Source organism: Dermochelys coriacea, chromosome 14 (assembly GCF_009764565.3).
Source record: "Dermochelys coriacea isolate rDerCor1 chromosome 14, rDerCor1.pri.v4, whole genome shotgun sequence".
NCBI lineage: Eukaryota > Metazoa > Chordata > Testudines > Dermochelyidae > Dermochelys > Dermochelys coriacea.
This window is the reverse complement of record NC_050081.1, coordinates 39,972,450-39,984,657: the sequence shown is the minus strand read 5'-3', so window position 1 is coordinate 39,984,657 and position 12,208 is coordinate 39,972,450. Positions and strand designations below refer to the sequence as shown.

Here is a 12,208-nt window from a genome sequence, read left to right as displayed (position 1 = left end):
GTGATTTGTACAGGGTTTGGGGGTTGCCTTTCTGCATAGGGGTGTGTGTCTGGTTGCGGCAGTGTGTCGGTATGTAGGGTTACGGCTGTGGGGCGGGGTTGTGTGTGGTTGTGTATCTGAGTGTAGCTGCTGCAATGGGGTAGGGGGGCTGGCTGGAGCAGCCCATATGTCCAGAGGTGGTGCAGCCTGCCAGCCATAGGGTGGATTTGTGGGTCCAATCGCAGTGCCGGCTGGGAGCCTGGGCTCTTCCCCAGGGCAGGTGTGGGTGAGGGCGCAGGGATAGCAGCTGGTCTTGGGGGAGGAGCCTGGACAGGCCATGCCAAGGGAGCCTGCAGGGGGGAGAGCTCCCCTGGAAAGCTGGGGGGGGAGGGATGCTCCTCCCTCAGGGTCAGTGCTTGCCCTACTGTACTGCAGGGAGTGGGGTGGGGGCAGGGCTTTGTAGGGAGCGCTCTTCACTGGCAGGCAGTGCTGAGCCCCGTGCTCCAGTGCTGTGGGATATGCTCTGTTCCACCCTGGAGATTCCTTAAAATTCCTGTTGCTTTTCTGTTTGGGGGTGAGCTTTTGGTTACTGTTCCAGCTGTGTGGTAGTGCTGTTCGGCATCTTTCCTGTCCCACTCCAGAGGTGTCTGCATCTTGAGGAATCCCTGTATGCCCAGCCCCTGAACCCCACCCCAGAGGCAGTTGCATCCCCATGCTGGGTATGGAGTCAGTAGCGGAATTGAGGAGGGCTGCAGGATTCTGGGCTTCTAGGCTGGTTGGCGGGGATCCAGACTGGGCAGGATGGAGTGTGGCTGCCCAGCCCATGCCCTAGGGTGGGGGGCTGCCCTGTGGGGATGTCGGCATTTGTTGGGTGGGATTGGAGCTGCCCGCTAGGGTCATAGGTGCTGGAAGAGAGTTTGGGGAGCGTGACTCAGAGAAGGGCACTGCCCAGTTCCGGCTCAGCTGGGAAATAGTTCCCCAGACCTTCCACTCATCCCCTGTAGGGTTCAGGGTTAGTGTCCCAAGCTGTCTGCTGCAGTCTCAGGCAGCTGCACTGTTTGGGGGGGTTGTCAGGTCACATCGTGCTCCCCATGCAGCTGTCAGGGCTGGGGCCAGCGCAGGTCTGTAGTATCAACCCAGGTGAAGGGCTGAGGATGCAGTCCCTTGGGTGTACCCTCCCCACCCCAATTCATCTCTATGCCCTGCCTTCCGTCATGACCCCTGCCCCACCTTGGGATTTGTTGTGCCTGCCCCACTGGGTGGCCCGAAAGCTTCTGAATGAGCCTCTGACTGGTGCTTGTGCCGTGCAGGGGCAGCGCTAAGATACCGTTTCCCCGGTTCACAGAGGCTTGCGCTCCTTAACTCTGCCTCTGCCTCGTTAGGGTGGTGAAGAGGGACGGGGAGCCCTGTGCAAAGCCAGCTGGAATCAGCCTCCTCTCCATGCAGCTGCGCGGTGCTCTGGGGGGTGAGTGCTGGCCGAGGCTGCCTGCGGGGTGGCAGTGATGGGGATGCTGGCATCCTGCAGAGGTGCTCCTTAGGGCCAGGGGTCAGAGGGAAGGTAGGGCGGGACATGTGTGGCCTGGCGTGGGGGAGCAGGTTTTACCTTGTCATGCTTGTCTCCTTTCTGAAGTTATGGGAAGCCCTATCTCTGCATTGACCAGGGGAGCAGGCAGCAGTTTAGGGTGCACTGGATGGGGTGGCAGACCGAAGGGAAGCTGGGGGTCTGGAGGGAGGGGCAAGGCTTTAGGCTGGAAAATATTCCCCCCAGCTCCCCATCCTGCTACTGGCTTTATGTGGATGGATCAGACCTGGGAGTAATGGGGCTGATGTGTGTGAAGGAGAGTGCATGGTGACGGGTGGAAGGGTGTGCATGGAGATAGATGGTGTTGGAGGGGTGTATGGGGATGAATGAATGGATACGAAGATGTGTGTGAAGGAGAGTGAATGGTGCTAGATGGAGGGGTGTGCATGGAGATAGATGGTGTTGGAGGCGTGTATGGGTATGAATGAATGGATAGGAAATGTGTGTGAAGGAGAGTAAATGGTGACGGATGAAGGGCTGTGCATGGAGATGGGGTTGCAGGGATGAATGGATAGAATGGTGCATACAGGGTTGGATAGATGTGGAAGGATGAGTGCTTAGGGCAGTGACTTGGCAGGTATGTGTGGGGAACAGGAAGTATGGTGGTGGACAGACATGAGGGATGATGGACAATCAGGGCTCTAGCTATGTCTTTGCTAAACAGATGGGGATGTATGGTGTGTTTGGAGGGGTGGATGGGGGATCTGTCTGGGGATGGACAGAGCGTGAGCCATCTCTGGGGATGGATGGTGAGGGGATTTTGGTCTCTGGAGGCAGGAGGGTCCTTGGTGGTAGCATTATCAGAGGTGAAGGGTTAACAGGAGCAAGTGTCTCTTTGACACTAATTGTTTCCCTTTGGTTCTCATTCTGCTCACATGCTCCCACAGCCTCCCCACCTGCTTGTCCATCAATCGCTTGTCACTCTGTCAGGGCCGCTTCCTGATGGACACGCTCTGGTGCTGGCTGGGCTCCCTCCCAGAATACTGACCTAGTAAGGAGCAGGGGGCTAAGAGGGACAACCCCCCACCCTGTGACTCTGCAAGGTCACAGCGCACCAGGAAAACATGCTTATACAAGAATATTGTTGAGTTAGCACTAGATTCTGCTGCCCAAAGTCTCACCATCTCCCTCCCACAGCCCTGCTGGTGTACCACAGCCCTGACAAGGGGGTCCTCCCACCTCTCAACCAGTTCCCCTTAATCCTGACCTGAGCCCCCAGTTTTCCCAGCCAGGACTCCATCTGTTCTGCCCATATCCCTCAATCCTGACCCACAGCTTCCTACTGTCTCAGCCTCGGTCCCCTCCATTCCGCTGTGCCCACATCTCTCAATCCCGATCTGCAGCCCTCTGCTGTCCCAGCGTCGGTCCACTCCGCTCTGCCCCCATCCCTCTATCCCAACCCAGCCATCTGCTGTGCCACCTGGATCCCCTTCATTCTGCCCATGTCCCTCTATCCCGATCCAGTCACCTGCTGTCCCAACCTGGGTCCCCTCCGCTCTGCCCATGGCCCTCTATCCTGACCCAGCCACCTACTGTTCCACCTGGGTCCCCTCTGCTCTGCCCACATCCCTCAATCCTGACCTGCAGCCCTCTGCTGTCCCAGCCTCGGTTCGCTGTGCTCTATCCTGCCCAAGTCCCTCTATCCCAGCCACCTGCTGTCCCAACCTGGGTCCCCTTCGCTCTGCCCACATCCCTCTATCCCAACCCAGCCAACTGCTGTCCCAGCCTGTGCCCCCTCCACTCTGCCCACATCCCTCAATCCCGACGCGCAGCCCTCTGTTGTCCCAGCCTCAGTCCAGTCCACTCCGCTCTGCCCACATCCCTCAATCCCGACCTGCTGTCCCACCTGGGCACCCTCCACTCTGCCCATGTCCTCTATCCCGACCACAGCTCCCTACTGTCCCAACCTGGGTACCCTCTGCTCTGCCCACATCCCTCAATCCTGACCCGCAGCCCCCTGTTGTCCCAGCCTCTGTCCGCTCCGCTCTGCCCACATCCCTCAATCCCGACCTGCTGTCCCCGCCTGGGTCCCCTCTGCTCTGCCCATGTCCTCTATCCTGACCCAGCCACCTGCTGTCCCAGCCTGTGCCCCCTCTGCTCTGCCTACATCCCTCAATCCTGACCCACAGCCACCTGCTGTCCTACCTGGGTCCCCTCCCCTCTGCCTATGACCCACAGCTCCTGCTGTTCCAGCCCTGCTGATGTCTCTCAGTCCCATCCCACATTCTCCCCCCACCTTTCAAGTTTATTTTAAGAGGCGGCTACAAAAGCTCTGCAGCATTTGATGGCTACAAAGGGCTCTTGGGGCTTCAGGTTTGAGGCGAGTCAGGCATGAGGAATGTGTGTGCATCGTGACCCTGATGTCAGCAGCCTCCCTGCTCCATGCCTGGATCAATCGCCTGCATGAGTCACTGAGCAGGGAAAGTAGGATGCGGGCAACTCCTGGCACAATTGTCCCGCCGACTGGGGGTGGGCAGCCCCTGCACATGGAGCCTGACAGGGAACTAGGATCAGGGCGCTGGGCATATGCCAGCCACAGACACAGCAAGGGCCCCAGTCCTGAGGCTGTGGGAGGAGGGACAGCTCTTCCCAGGGGGAGACACACTGAAACCAACTGGGGACCCTGGTAGCCCCCAGTGTTCCTGTCCCCAAAGTCCAGCAGAGATGGAGTTAATGCACACCTGAGAGTCAGGACTCCTGGGTTCTCTCCCACGCACTGCTGTGTGATCCTGTCTCTCTTTCTCAGGGACTGACCTGACCCCCTTCACCACAGTACTGGAGCACCTCGCAATCCAGAACGGGTTGACCCCAACACCCTCATGTGACAGGGCAGGGCCATGACAGGTGTGTCACAGATGGGGACTGAGGCTCAGTGACTGGCCCAAGGTCACACAGGCAGTCTGTGGCAGAGCCGGGAGCTGAACCCAGGGCTCCAGTCCTAGACTCATGTCGGGTGTGGGATATTCTCCCCCACTCCTGGGCACCGGGGTTGCCCGAGTGTCTCAGCCCTGGGAAATTTGCTGCCTGGCAGGACCCAGGTGATGGGTGAGTAACTGCACAACTTTAATCTGCAAAGTTGGCAAAACCTGTCATTAGTGACAGCCATGTCTAAGGGACCTGTCGGCCCCGATGCTCGCAGGCCCCTCCTGGACTCTGATTTCCCCCTGGCATCCTGGCCAAATCCCCCATGCCCAATTCTAGACATGGTTGCATCTCAGCACCAGGCAAGGGATCCCTGTATAAATAGCCCCCACGTCCCTCCCCAGAGGTGGCTGCATTTTAGCACTGGGTGAGGGATCCCTGTATAAACCATACCCAGGCCCCACCCCAGAGGTGGCTGCATCTTAGCACCAGGTGAGGGATCCCTGTATAAATAGCCCCTGCGCCCCACCTGAGAGGCAGATGAATCTTAGCACCAGGCAAGGGAGCCCTTTATAAACAGCTCCCGCACCCTACCTCAGAGACGGCTGCATCTCAGCACTGGGCAAGGGATCCCACTATGTTGGATGTGTAGAGTTGCTGGGGAACAGCTGCATCCCCCTCCGAGTGCTGCTACCACTCCCTGGTAATGAGGCATCATGGATGGGAAATGGCAGGGTGTTTTCCATGGAGACCTGCTGGGGGGAGGAGCAGGATCTGGCTGGGCTGCGGTAACCAAGGGCCTTTCACAGCAAAGGCAGAGGGGCTGGGGGAGCTGGAGCGGGGGAGGCTGAATTGAGCTGGCACAGCTGGTGTGTTCCCAGCTCCCAGTTGAACCCTTTCAGCCTGAGGGGAACCTGTTACTAACAGCATGTGAGGCTACTCCTCTGCCTCCACAAATGCGGCCACCTCTGGGGCAGAGCATGTCAGCCAGGGAACTGCCACGCAGTAACATTGCAGAGGACAGCCGATCCTGCTCTGGGGGAGGCAGAACTAGTGCACCTGCGCACCGAACCATGACTGGGAGGAAAGAACCCAGCCCCCTGCAGCACAGCCCCCTAGTGCTGCCCTGGGGCAGTGGGGCCAGCCCTGACTGCCAGGGGAGAGCCCCCTGCTCCCCCCCCACCCCACTCCCTGTAGCACAGGCCCATAGCACCACCGTGAGGCCAGCACTGACTGAGAGGCGAGAGTGTCCCCTGATGAATCACCTTAACCCCCAACACTCCCACTGAGCCCCCCACCCATGGGTGCATACCCCCAACACCTCCACTGAGCCCTCCATCCATGGGTTCATATCCTCAACAACCACACTGAGCCCATCCCACCCATGGGATCCTACCCACAATACCCCCATGACTCTCCACCCAAAGGATCATACCCCGAACACCCTAGGGTGACCAGATGAAACAGACAAAATATTGGGACACATGGGGGAAGCAAAAAAAAAACCAAAACCCCCAGAGCGACCAAAGCTGCAATATCGGGACAAATGGCGTCGGGACGTGGGACAAAGAACTAAAAATCAGGACAGTCTGGTCACCCTAGAATACCCCCATTGAGGCTCCCACCCATGAGATCATACCCCCACTGAGCCCACCACCATGTGCTCATAGTCCCAACACCTTCACTGAGCTCTCTCACCCATGGGATCACACCCCACAACCCCACTGAGCTCCCCACCCATAGGTACATACCCCCAACATCTCCACTGAGCCCCCTGGGAGTACACCCCCCCCACATGCCCAGCCCCCAGATTACACACCAACCCTGAGAGCCTCCAGCCTGGGGATCATATCCTTGTCATATTGGCAGGGGTGAGAATCAGGGCATGATACAATTCTGCCTTCTCTCATACCCCCCCACTTCCCCGGCCTCCCCGCCTGAGTATTAATGAGGTGACCTGTCCCACTCTCCTTACTGCAGTGCTGGGGAAGGCGGGGCGCCTTGGCCCCTGGGCGACAGCTGCTGGGGGTGAGGACAGGTTGTGTGGAGCCTGGCCCGGGGATGAAGCCAGCTGGCCTGACCAAAACTAGGCTGAGTCCCCCTCAAACTTGTAACCCATGTAGTGGGGAGCAGGCAGGGGTGGTGCTCGCACCCAGCTGGCCAGTGACGAGGTGAAAGGGGACAGGTTCAGGGTGTTTTATCTGTTCCTCTAGTAGGTTACAGTGCTGGGGCGTCAGGCCTGCGGGATTCTATCCCTTGCTCTGGAAGGGCAGTGGGGTGGGCTGGGAGGCATATTGGGGGTGTCTGTGCACCTTGGGGGGGTCACAATGCAGGTCTCTGTGTGGTGCTGGGAGTAAGCAAAGTTGGGGCACTGGGCTGTCTCTGTCTCCGCATGGTGCTTGTGATCCTGCGCGTACGATGAGGCTCCTGCACCTCCGTCAGTGATGTCGTGGCCACAGATACCGAGCCAAATTGGGCGGCTCCCCCACTTCCCACCAGCGCCTGCTTCTCTGAGTATGGGGGGGTGAGGCCCTAGCCAAACTCCCATCACCACCTCTGGGAACACTCTCCGCTCTCTGGTGACCTCATACAAGAGGGGAAGCCACGTGCAGCTATAGAGCATGGAGTGAACCCAGGCACCTTGATTCCCAGCCTGCCCTCCGCCCCTGAATTCAAGAGGCCTGGCTGCCAGACTCCCATATGGACGGGGGGTGTCTCTGCTTTAATGCTGGCAGAAGATGTGCTGCCCCCAGCTATCACATGCAGCTTGCTCCCAGTATCTGGGTTTCCAAGGCTGTTGAGTGGGCTCATCCCTTCCCCCAGTCAGTCCCCCGCATTGGGGCTGGATTGGAGCCGGTGCCCCCTAAAGGGGACAAGCCCTATGCCCCATTCCCCATCCCCTGAGCCAGCCAGTTCCTGTTCTGGGTTTGGATTGGAACTGGCACCCCCTAGAGGGGACAGGCCCCGTGCCCCATTCCCCACCCTCTGAGCCAGCCAGTCCACTCCCCTGGGGCCAGATGGGAGCCAGCGCCCCCTATAGGGGAAAGGCCCCATGCCCCACTCCCCGCCACCTGAGCCAGCCAGTCCCTGCCCTGAGGCTGGATCAGAGCTGGCCTAGCCTGCAGGGCAGAGGCCCCATGTCCCAGTCCTTGATCTGGGTGTAGTGCTGAGTAGGATGGTGGGGTTCCCTTCAGGGTCTTGGTCGTGACCCTTGCAGGGTGGGCAGGGCTGGGGCACCCTGTGGTGGAATACTGACTCCCCCCATAGTAACCAGATCTCTCCCCAACACTGTTTTCAGAACACCACGTGAGCCGCTCCCGGAGGAAGAGCGTCCCTGCAGGGAAGCAATACAGCATCAACATGGACGCGCCCCCGGCACCCCCATTCCGGCCCTCGGTGAGAGACCTCCTCTGCTCTGACACACACGGAGACGTGCAGCTACCCTCACACTGACACGTGGGCCTGCACTCACCCAGGCACTTCTACTCACTGATTCACACCCCCCCAGATTCACAATCACTGACAAAAGGACACACACACACACACGTTCATGCTCACTGCCCCCTCTCTCTGCAGATCTGTCCTGTGCACCTCATGCCCTGCCCTTGTGCCTGCTCTGCCCATATAACTGTGTGATGTGGTGCGGTACTGGGCTGTTGGGCTGGGTTGTGCCTTGCTAGGAGGGGGAGCCAGGCTTTGCAGGACAGTGGGAGGGAGTAGAACAGGGGAGTATCCTGAACTTCCTGAATCAACCCAGGTGCCTGGGTTCTCTGAGAGGGTAGTGAAGTCAAGTGGTTAGAAAAGGGGAACTCTCACTCCTCTCCCAGAGCTGGGGATAGAACCCCGGAGTCCTGGCTCCGATTCCCCTCCCAGAGCCGGGGATAGAACCCCTGAGTCCTGGCTCCCACTCCCACTCCCCCCGATAACCCACCAGCCCGCACTTCCTTCCCAGAGTTGGCACTAAAACCCAGGAGTCCTGGCTCCCTCAATGCCCCCTCCCCATCTCACTCTCTTTATCCCCTACCCACAGCAGGGCTTCCTGAGCCGGCGTTTGAAGAGCTCCATCAAACGGACAAAGAGCCAGCCCAAACTGGACCGGACCAGCAGCTTCCGCCAGATCCTCCCACGGTTCCGGAGTGCCGACCATGACAGGTGAGAGAGCCCCCCCGCCAGTCCATATCCCACCTCATGGCACTGCTGCAGAGAGCAGCACGGGGCTCCAAGGCACAGACCCTGCCCAGCACTGCCAGGAATCACTGCCCTGGTCGGGGCCCCCAGTTCCAGGCACACACAGGGTCAACTCTCTCTTTCTTCCCCATGGGGACGCCTGCCCCACACCAGAGGCAGTTGCATCTCAAGGGATCCCTTGTATTAACAGTACCTGCAGCCCACCTCGACAGCAGGCATGTCAGTAGTGACAGGCAGGCAGCTGTGGGGCTTCATTGATACAACTTTGTTATGACCTCGGGTGACAGGAGGAGGTTGCATGGGGGGGATTGTCCCCTCCAGTCCGTTCTCTGGGGGGGGTCTGTGCCCTGTCGCACCCCCTCCCATCTGGAGTTGCTTGTGTTGCTTTCAGAGGTGTGCTTTCCATGTGGGGGTTATGCAAGACTGGGAAAGGAGGAGTTGGAGGGAAGGAAGGTGTGGGGGGAGGGAAAAGAGGAGGGGGCATTGCTGACAGGAAGCAGCAAAGGATGGGAAGGAAGCTGGGGGAAGCAGAGGGAGGAGGGCAAAGAGGAAAGAGAGCAGTGGGAGGCAACTGGGCATGGGGGGGGGCATGGAGAAGCCAGCCAGGGGGAGTGGGGCATGGGGGATGAGGCAGCTAGTGGTGGGGTGGGAATGGGGGAGCTGCGGGGGAAGAGACACCCAGGGGAGGGAACGGTGAGGGGAGGGGTTGTGGGAGGTAACCAGTGGGGGGAAGTGCGGGGGGAAGCAGCTATGGGGGTAAGGAAAGGAGGGGTAGCCAGTACGGGAGATGGGGGTTGGGGGAGGCAGCCTATGGGGGTGGGGGGAGGCAGCCAGCTGGGGAAGTGGGGCTGGGAGGCAGAAGTGGTGCTGCTGGGTGCCGGGAGCTGTTTATAGCCGGAGATGGTGGGTGGGAGCCAGGAGCAGAAGTTGGATCCAGCTTGGCAGAGATCCCAGCCCTTGCCCGACGCATCCTCTCTGCCTCCCTGGATGCCGGAGCCTGGCCCGGCCCCTCCACTCCCAGCCCAGGTCCCTGCCCCACCCGGTGAGTCCTCGCTGGCCCGGTGGGGAGAGCAGGGAGCCGGGAAGGCACAAGCAGGGGGCACAGACACCTGCCCGAGTGGGTGTGAGGACATGGGGGGGACCCTGGGTGCATGTGTATGTGGTGCATGCATGTCAGTGTGTGTGTGCATTTGTGACATACGTGTGTGTGCATGTGAGAAGTTAAAGCCATGCCAAACTTTTGCTGCATAAGGAGCTTAGTGACTCAGGATTGTGAGATTTCCATGTCAGGATCCAGCAAGATTGACCACAGGGGTGGGGTGGGAAGAAAGTAACCCCCCCAACGCACACACGCACGCGCACATGCACAAGCACACATACACTCATGCACACACTCACAAATGTGCACACGTGCATGCACATGCTCATGCACACAGGCACACAACTGCGTGCACATATATACATGTTTGTGCACACACATGCACATACACATGCTCATGCACGCACATAAACATGCACATGCATGTACTAACTCATACACTCCTAAATGCTGGTTTGTAGAAGCTCTGCTCTAGGCATTAGGTGGGGCAAGTCTCTGGCCTGCACAATATCGGGGCGGGGGACGGGGGCATATGTCACTGGATGATCACGATGTTCCCTTCTGGTCGTAAAACTTCTGCATCTTCCATAGCTGGGCGTAGCCCAAGCATGGCTGGCTGGGGACAAACCTAGGTGGGAGGGCTCCCAGAGAAAGGAAGTGGGGTGGGGATTGGGTGGGGGCTGCTCTGCCTGTGCCCCTGTATAGCACTAGGGGGTGCTATGCTGAAGGGGGTGGGGGCACTCCCTTCAGCGTCAGGGCTGGTCCCAGTGCCCCAGGTGGGGATGCTGTGCTCCAAGGAAGGGAAGGAAACATATGGGGCATGCACCCCAGTGTCCTGGCCATATTCGGGCACCAAGGAGTCCCTGGAGCCTCACTGGGGTATTGGTTGGGTACAAGGTTCTCCTGCCCATCCAGTCTCACGCTCCTGGCCTGTTTGTATAGTCCCGTCGCCCCAGCCCAGAGGTGGCTGCATATCAGTATTTGTGTGACGTATAATGTCTATTGGATTGTGCTCTGTGTATAGGAGGGGCAGGCATGTGAATAGAGGCTGTATGGGGACATGGGGGGGCAAAGTGGGGAGTGCCTGTGTTATGCCCTCCCCTTTGTAGACACAGCTGGGATTGGTATCTGGACTCCTGGCTCCCCCCCCCAGGTTTGGGATTCCCCCACCCTTATCCTTTCCCCATAGCCCAGTTGCCTCCCCTCTGGCTCTCCCGCAGTGTCCTCAGAAGCCCTCCAACCCTGCTTGGGCTCCTCCCTCACATCCCCTGCCCACTCACCAGCCTGGGCTTCCCCCTTTCCTACATCTCTGGCTCTTCTGCCCCCAACCAGGCTTTCCCTTCCTTGCAAACCTGCCTCTCCCCCCAGCCTGAGCTTCCCCCTCCTTCTACTCCCTACCTGCCCCCCAGGCTCCCCCACTTAAAACTGGGTTTTCCCCCTTTCCTGTCCCCTGGGCCTACTCCAGGGTTCCCCTACCCAGGCCCCTGCTCTGCCTGGCACCCCAGGCCCACTGCCGGCACATCCCTGCCTGGCCGGGTGAGTATTTTTAGCAGCGCCCGCCCCCACTCTGCTCCAATGACGGCAGAGCCGAGCCCAGCTGAGTTCTGAGTCGCTGCCTCCAGGAGACACAGGGGCCTCTCTGCTTACGCAGCCCAGTCGCTAAAAATAACCCGCTGGGCGGCCACTCACCTGCCCCAGCTGGGGGCTGCCTTGTGTGTCCTCGCCAGCATGGGGCATCCTCAGGGGCCTGGGAGCCAGGACTCCTGGGTTCTATCCCTGGCTTGAGGGATGAGGGGGGTGCTAGGGAGTTCAGGGGGCTGGAAACCAGGACTCCTGGTTTCTATCTCTGGCATGGAGGATCGGGGGGTTGGAGTCTAGTGGGTGGAGGGGGCTGGGAGCCAGGACTCCTGGGTTCCATCCCCAGCTCAGGGAGGGCTGTGGGGTTTAGCGGGTTGGGTTGGATTCTATCCCCAGCTGGGATGGGGGAGAGGTTGGAGTCTAGTGGGTTTGTGGCAGGGTTTGGGAGCCAGGATGCCTGGGTTCTATACCCAGCTCAAGGAGGGGCATGGGGTTTGGTGGATTTGGGTGGGGGACGACGGGAAGGCAGGACTCCTGTGTCCTCTCCCCAGCTCTGGAAGGGTTTGGGGGTGGGTGGGAGGGAGAACTCCTGGATTTTATCCCCAGCTTGAGGAGGGATGTGGGGTTTAATGGATTTTGTGGGGTTGGGGGGGGTGAGTCAGGACTCCTGTGTTCTCTCCTCAGCTCAGGGAGGCTGTGGGGTTTAGTGGGTTTGGGGCTGGGAGCCAGGACTCCTAGGTTCTATCTTTGGCTTTTGCCAGAGACTAGAGTGATTTTTGGAGGGGGGGAGGGTAAATCCCTTCCCCCTCTGTGTCTCAGTTTCCCGCTCTGTAACAGGGGGGTAGTGGTGCTGACCCTCTGTCCCCCATTCTAATGTGGCCTGGTGTCTATGAAAATGCCATGTGATTTACCTGTGGGTC

At 59.4% G+C, this 12,208-nt stretch overlaps 1 protein-coding gene across 11 annotated transcripts in view; it reads left to right on the top strand.

Annotated features, from left to right (window-relative positions):
• SYNGAP1 (synaptic Ras GTPase activating protein 1) overlaps positions 1 to 12,208 on the top strand; it is a 46,729-nt gene that overhangs the window by 17,370 nt on the left and 17,151 nt on the right. For 9 of the 11 annotated variants that reach the window (XR_005288886.2, XM_038372228.2, XM_038372226.2 and 6 more), the window contains 2 exons: positions 7,722 to 7,819; positions 8,454 to 8,575. Coding sequence is in view for 10 of the 11 variants with exons in the window: in XM_038372228.2 (XP_038228156.1) it covers positions 7,722 to 7,819; positions 8,454 to 8,575 (220 nt within the window). In the remaining variant the exon portion in view is untranslated. The remainder of the gene's footprint in view (positions 1 to 7,721; positions 7,820 to 8,453; positions 8,576 to 12,208) is intronic. The other 2 variants (XM_043497267.1, XM_043497271.1) reach the window with 1 other exon arrangement.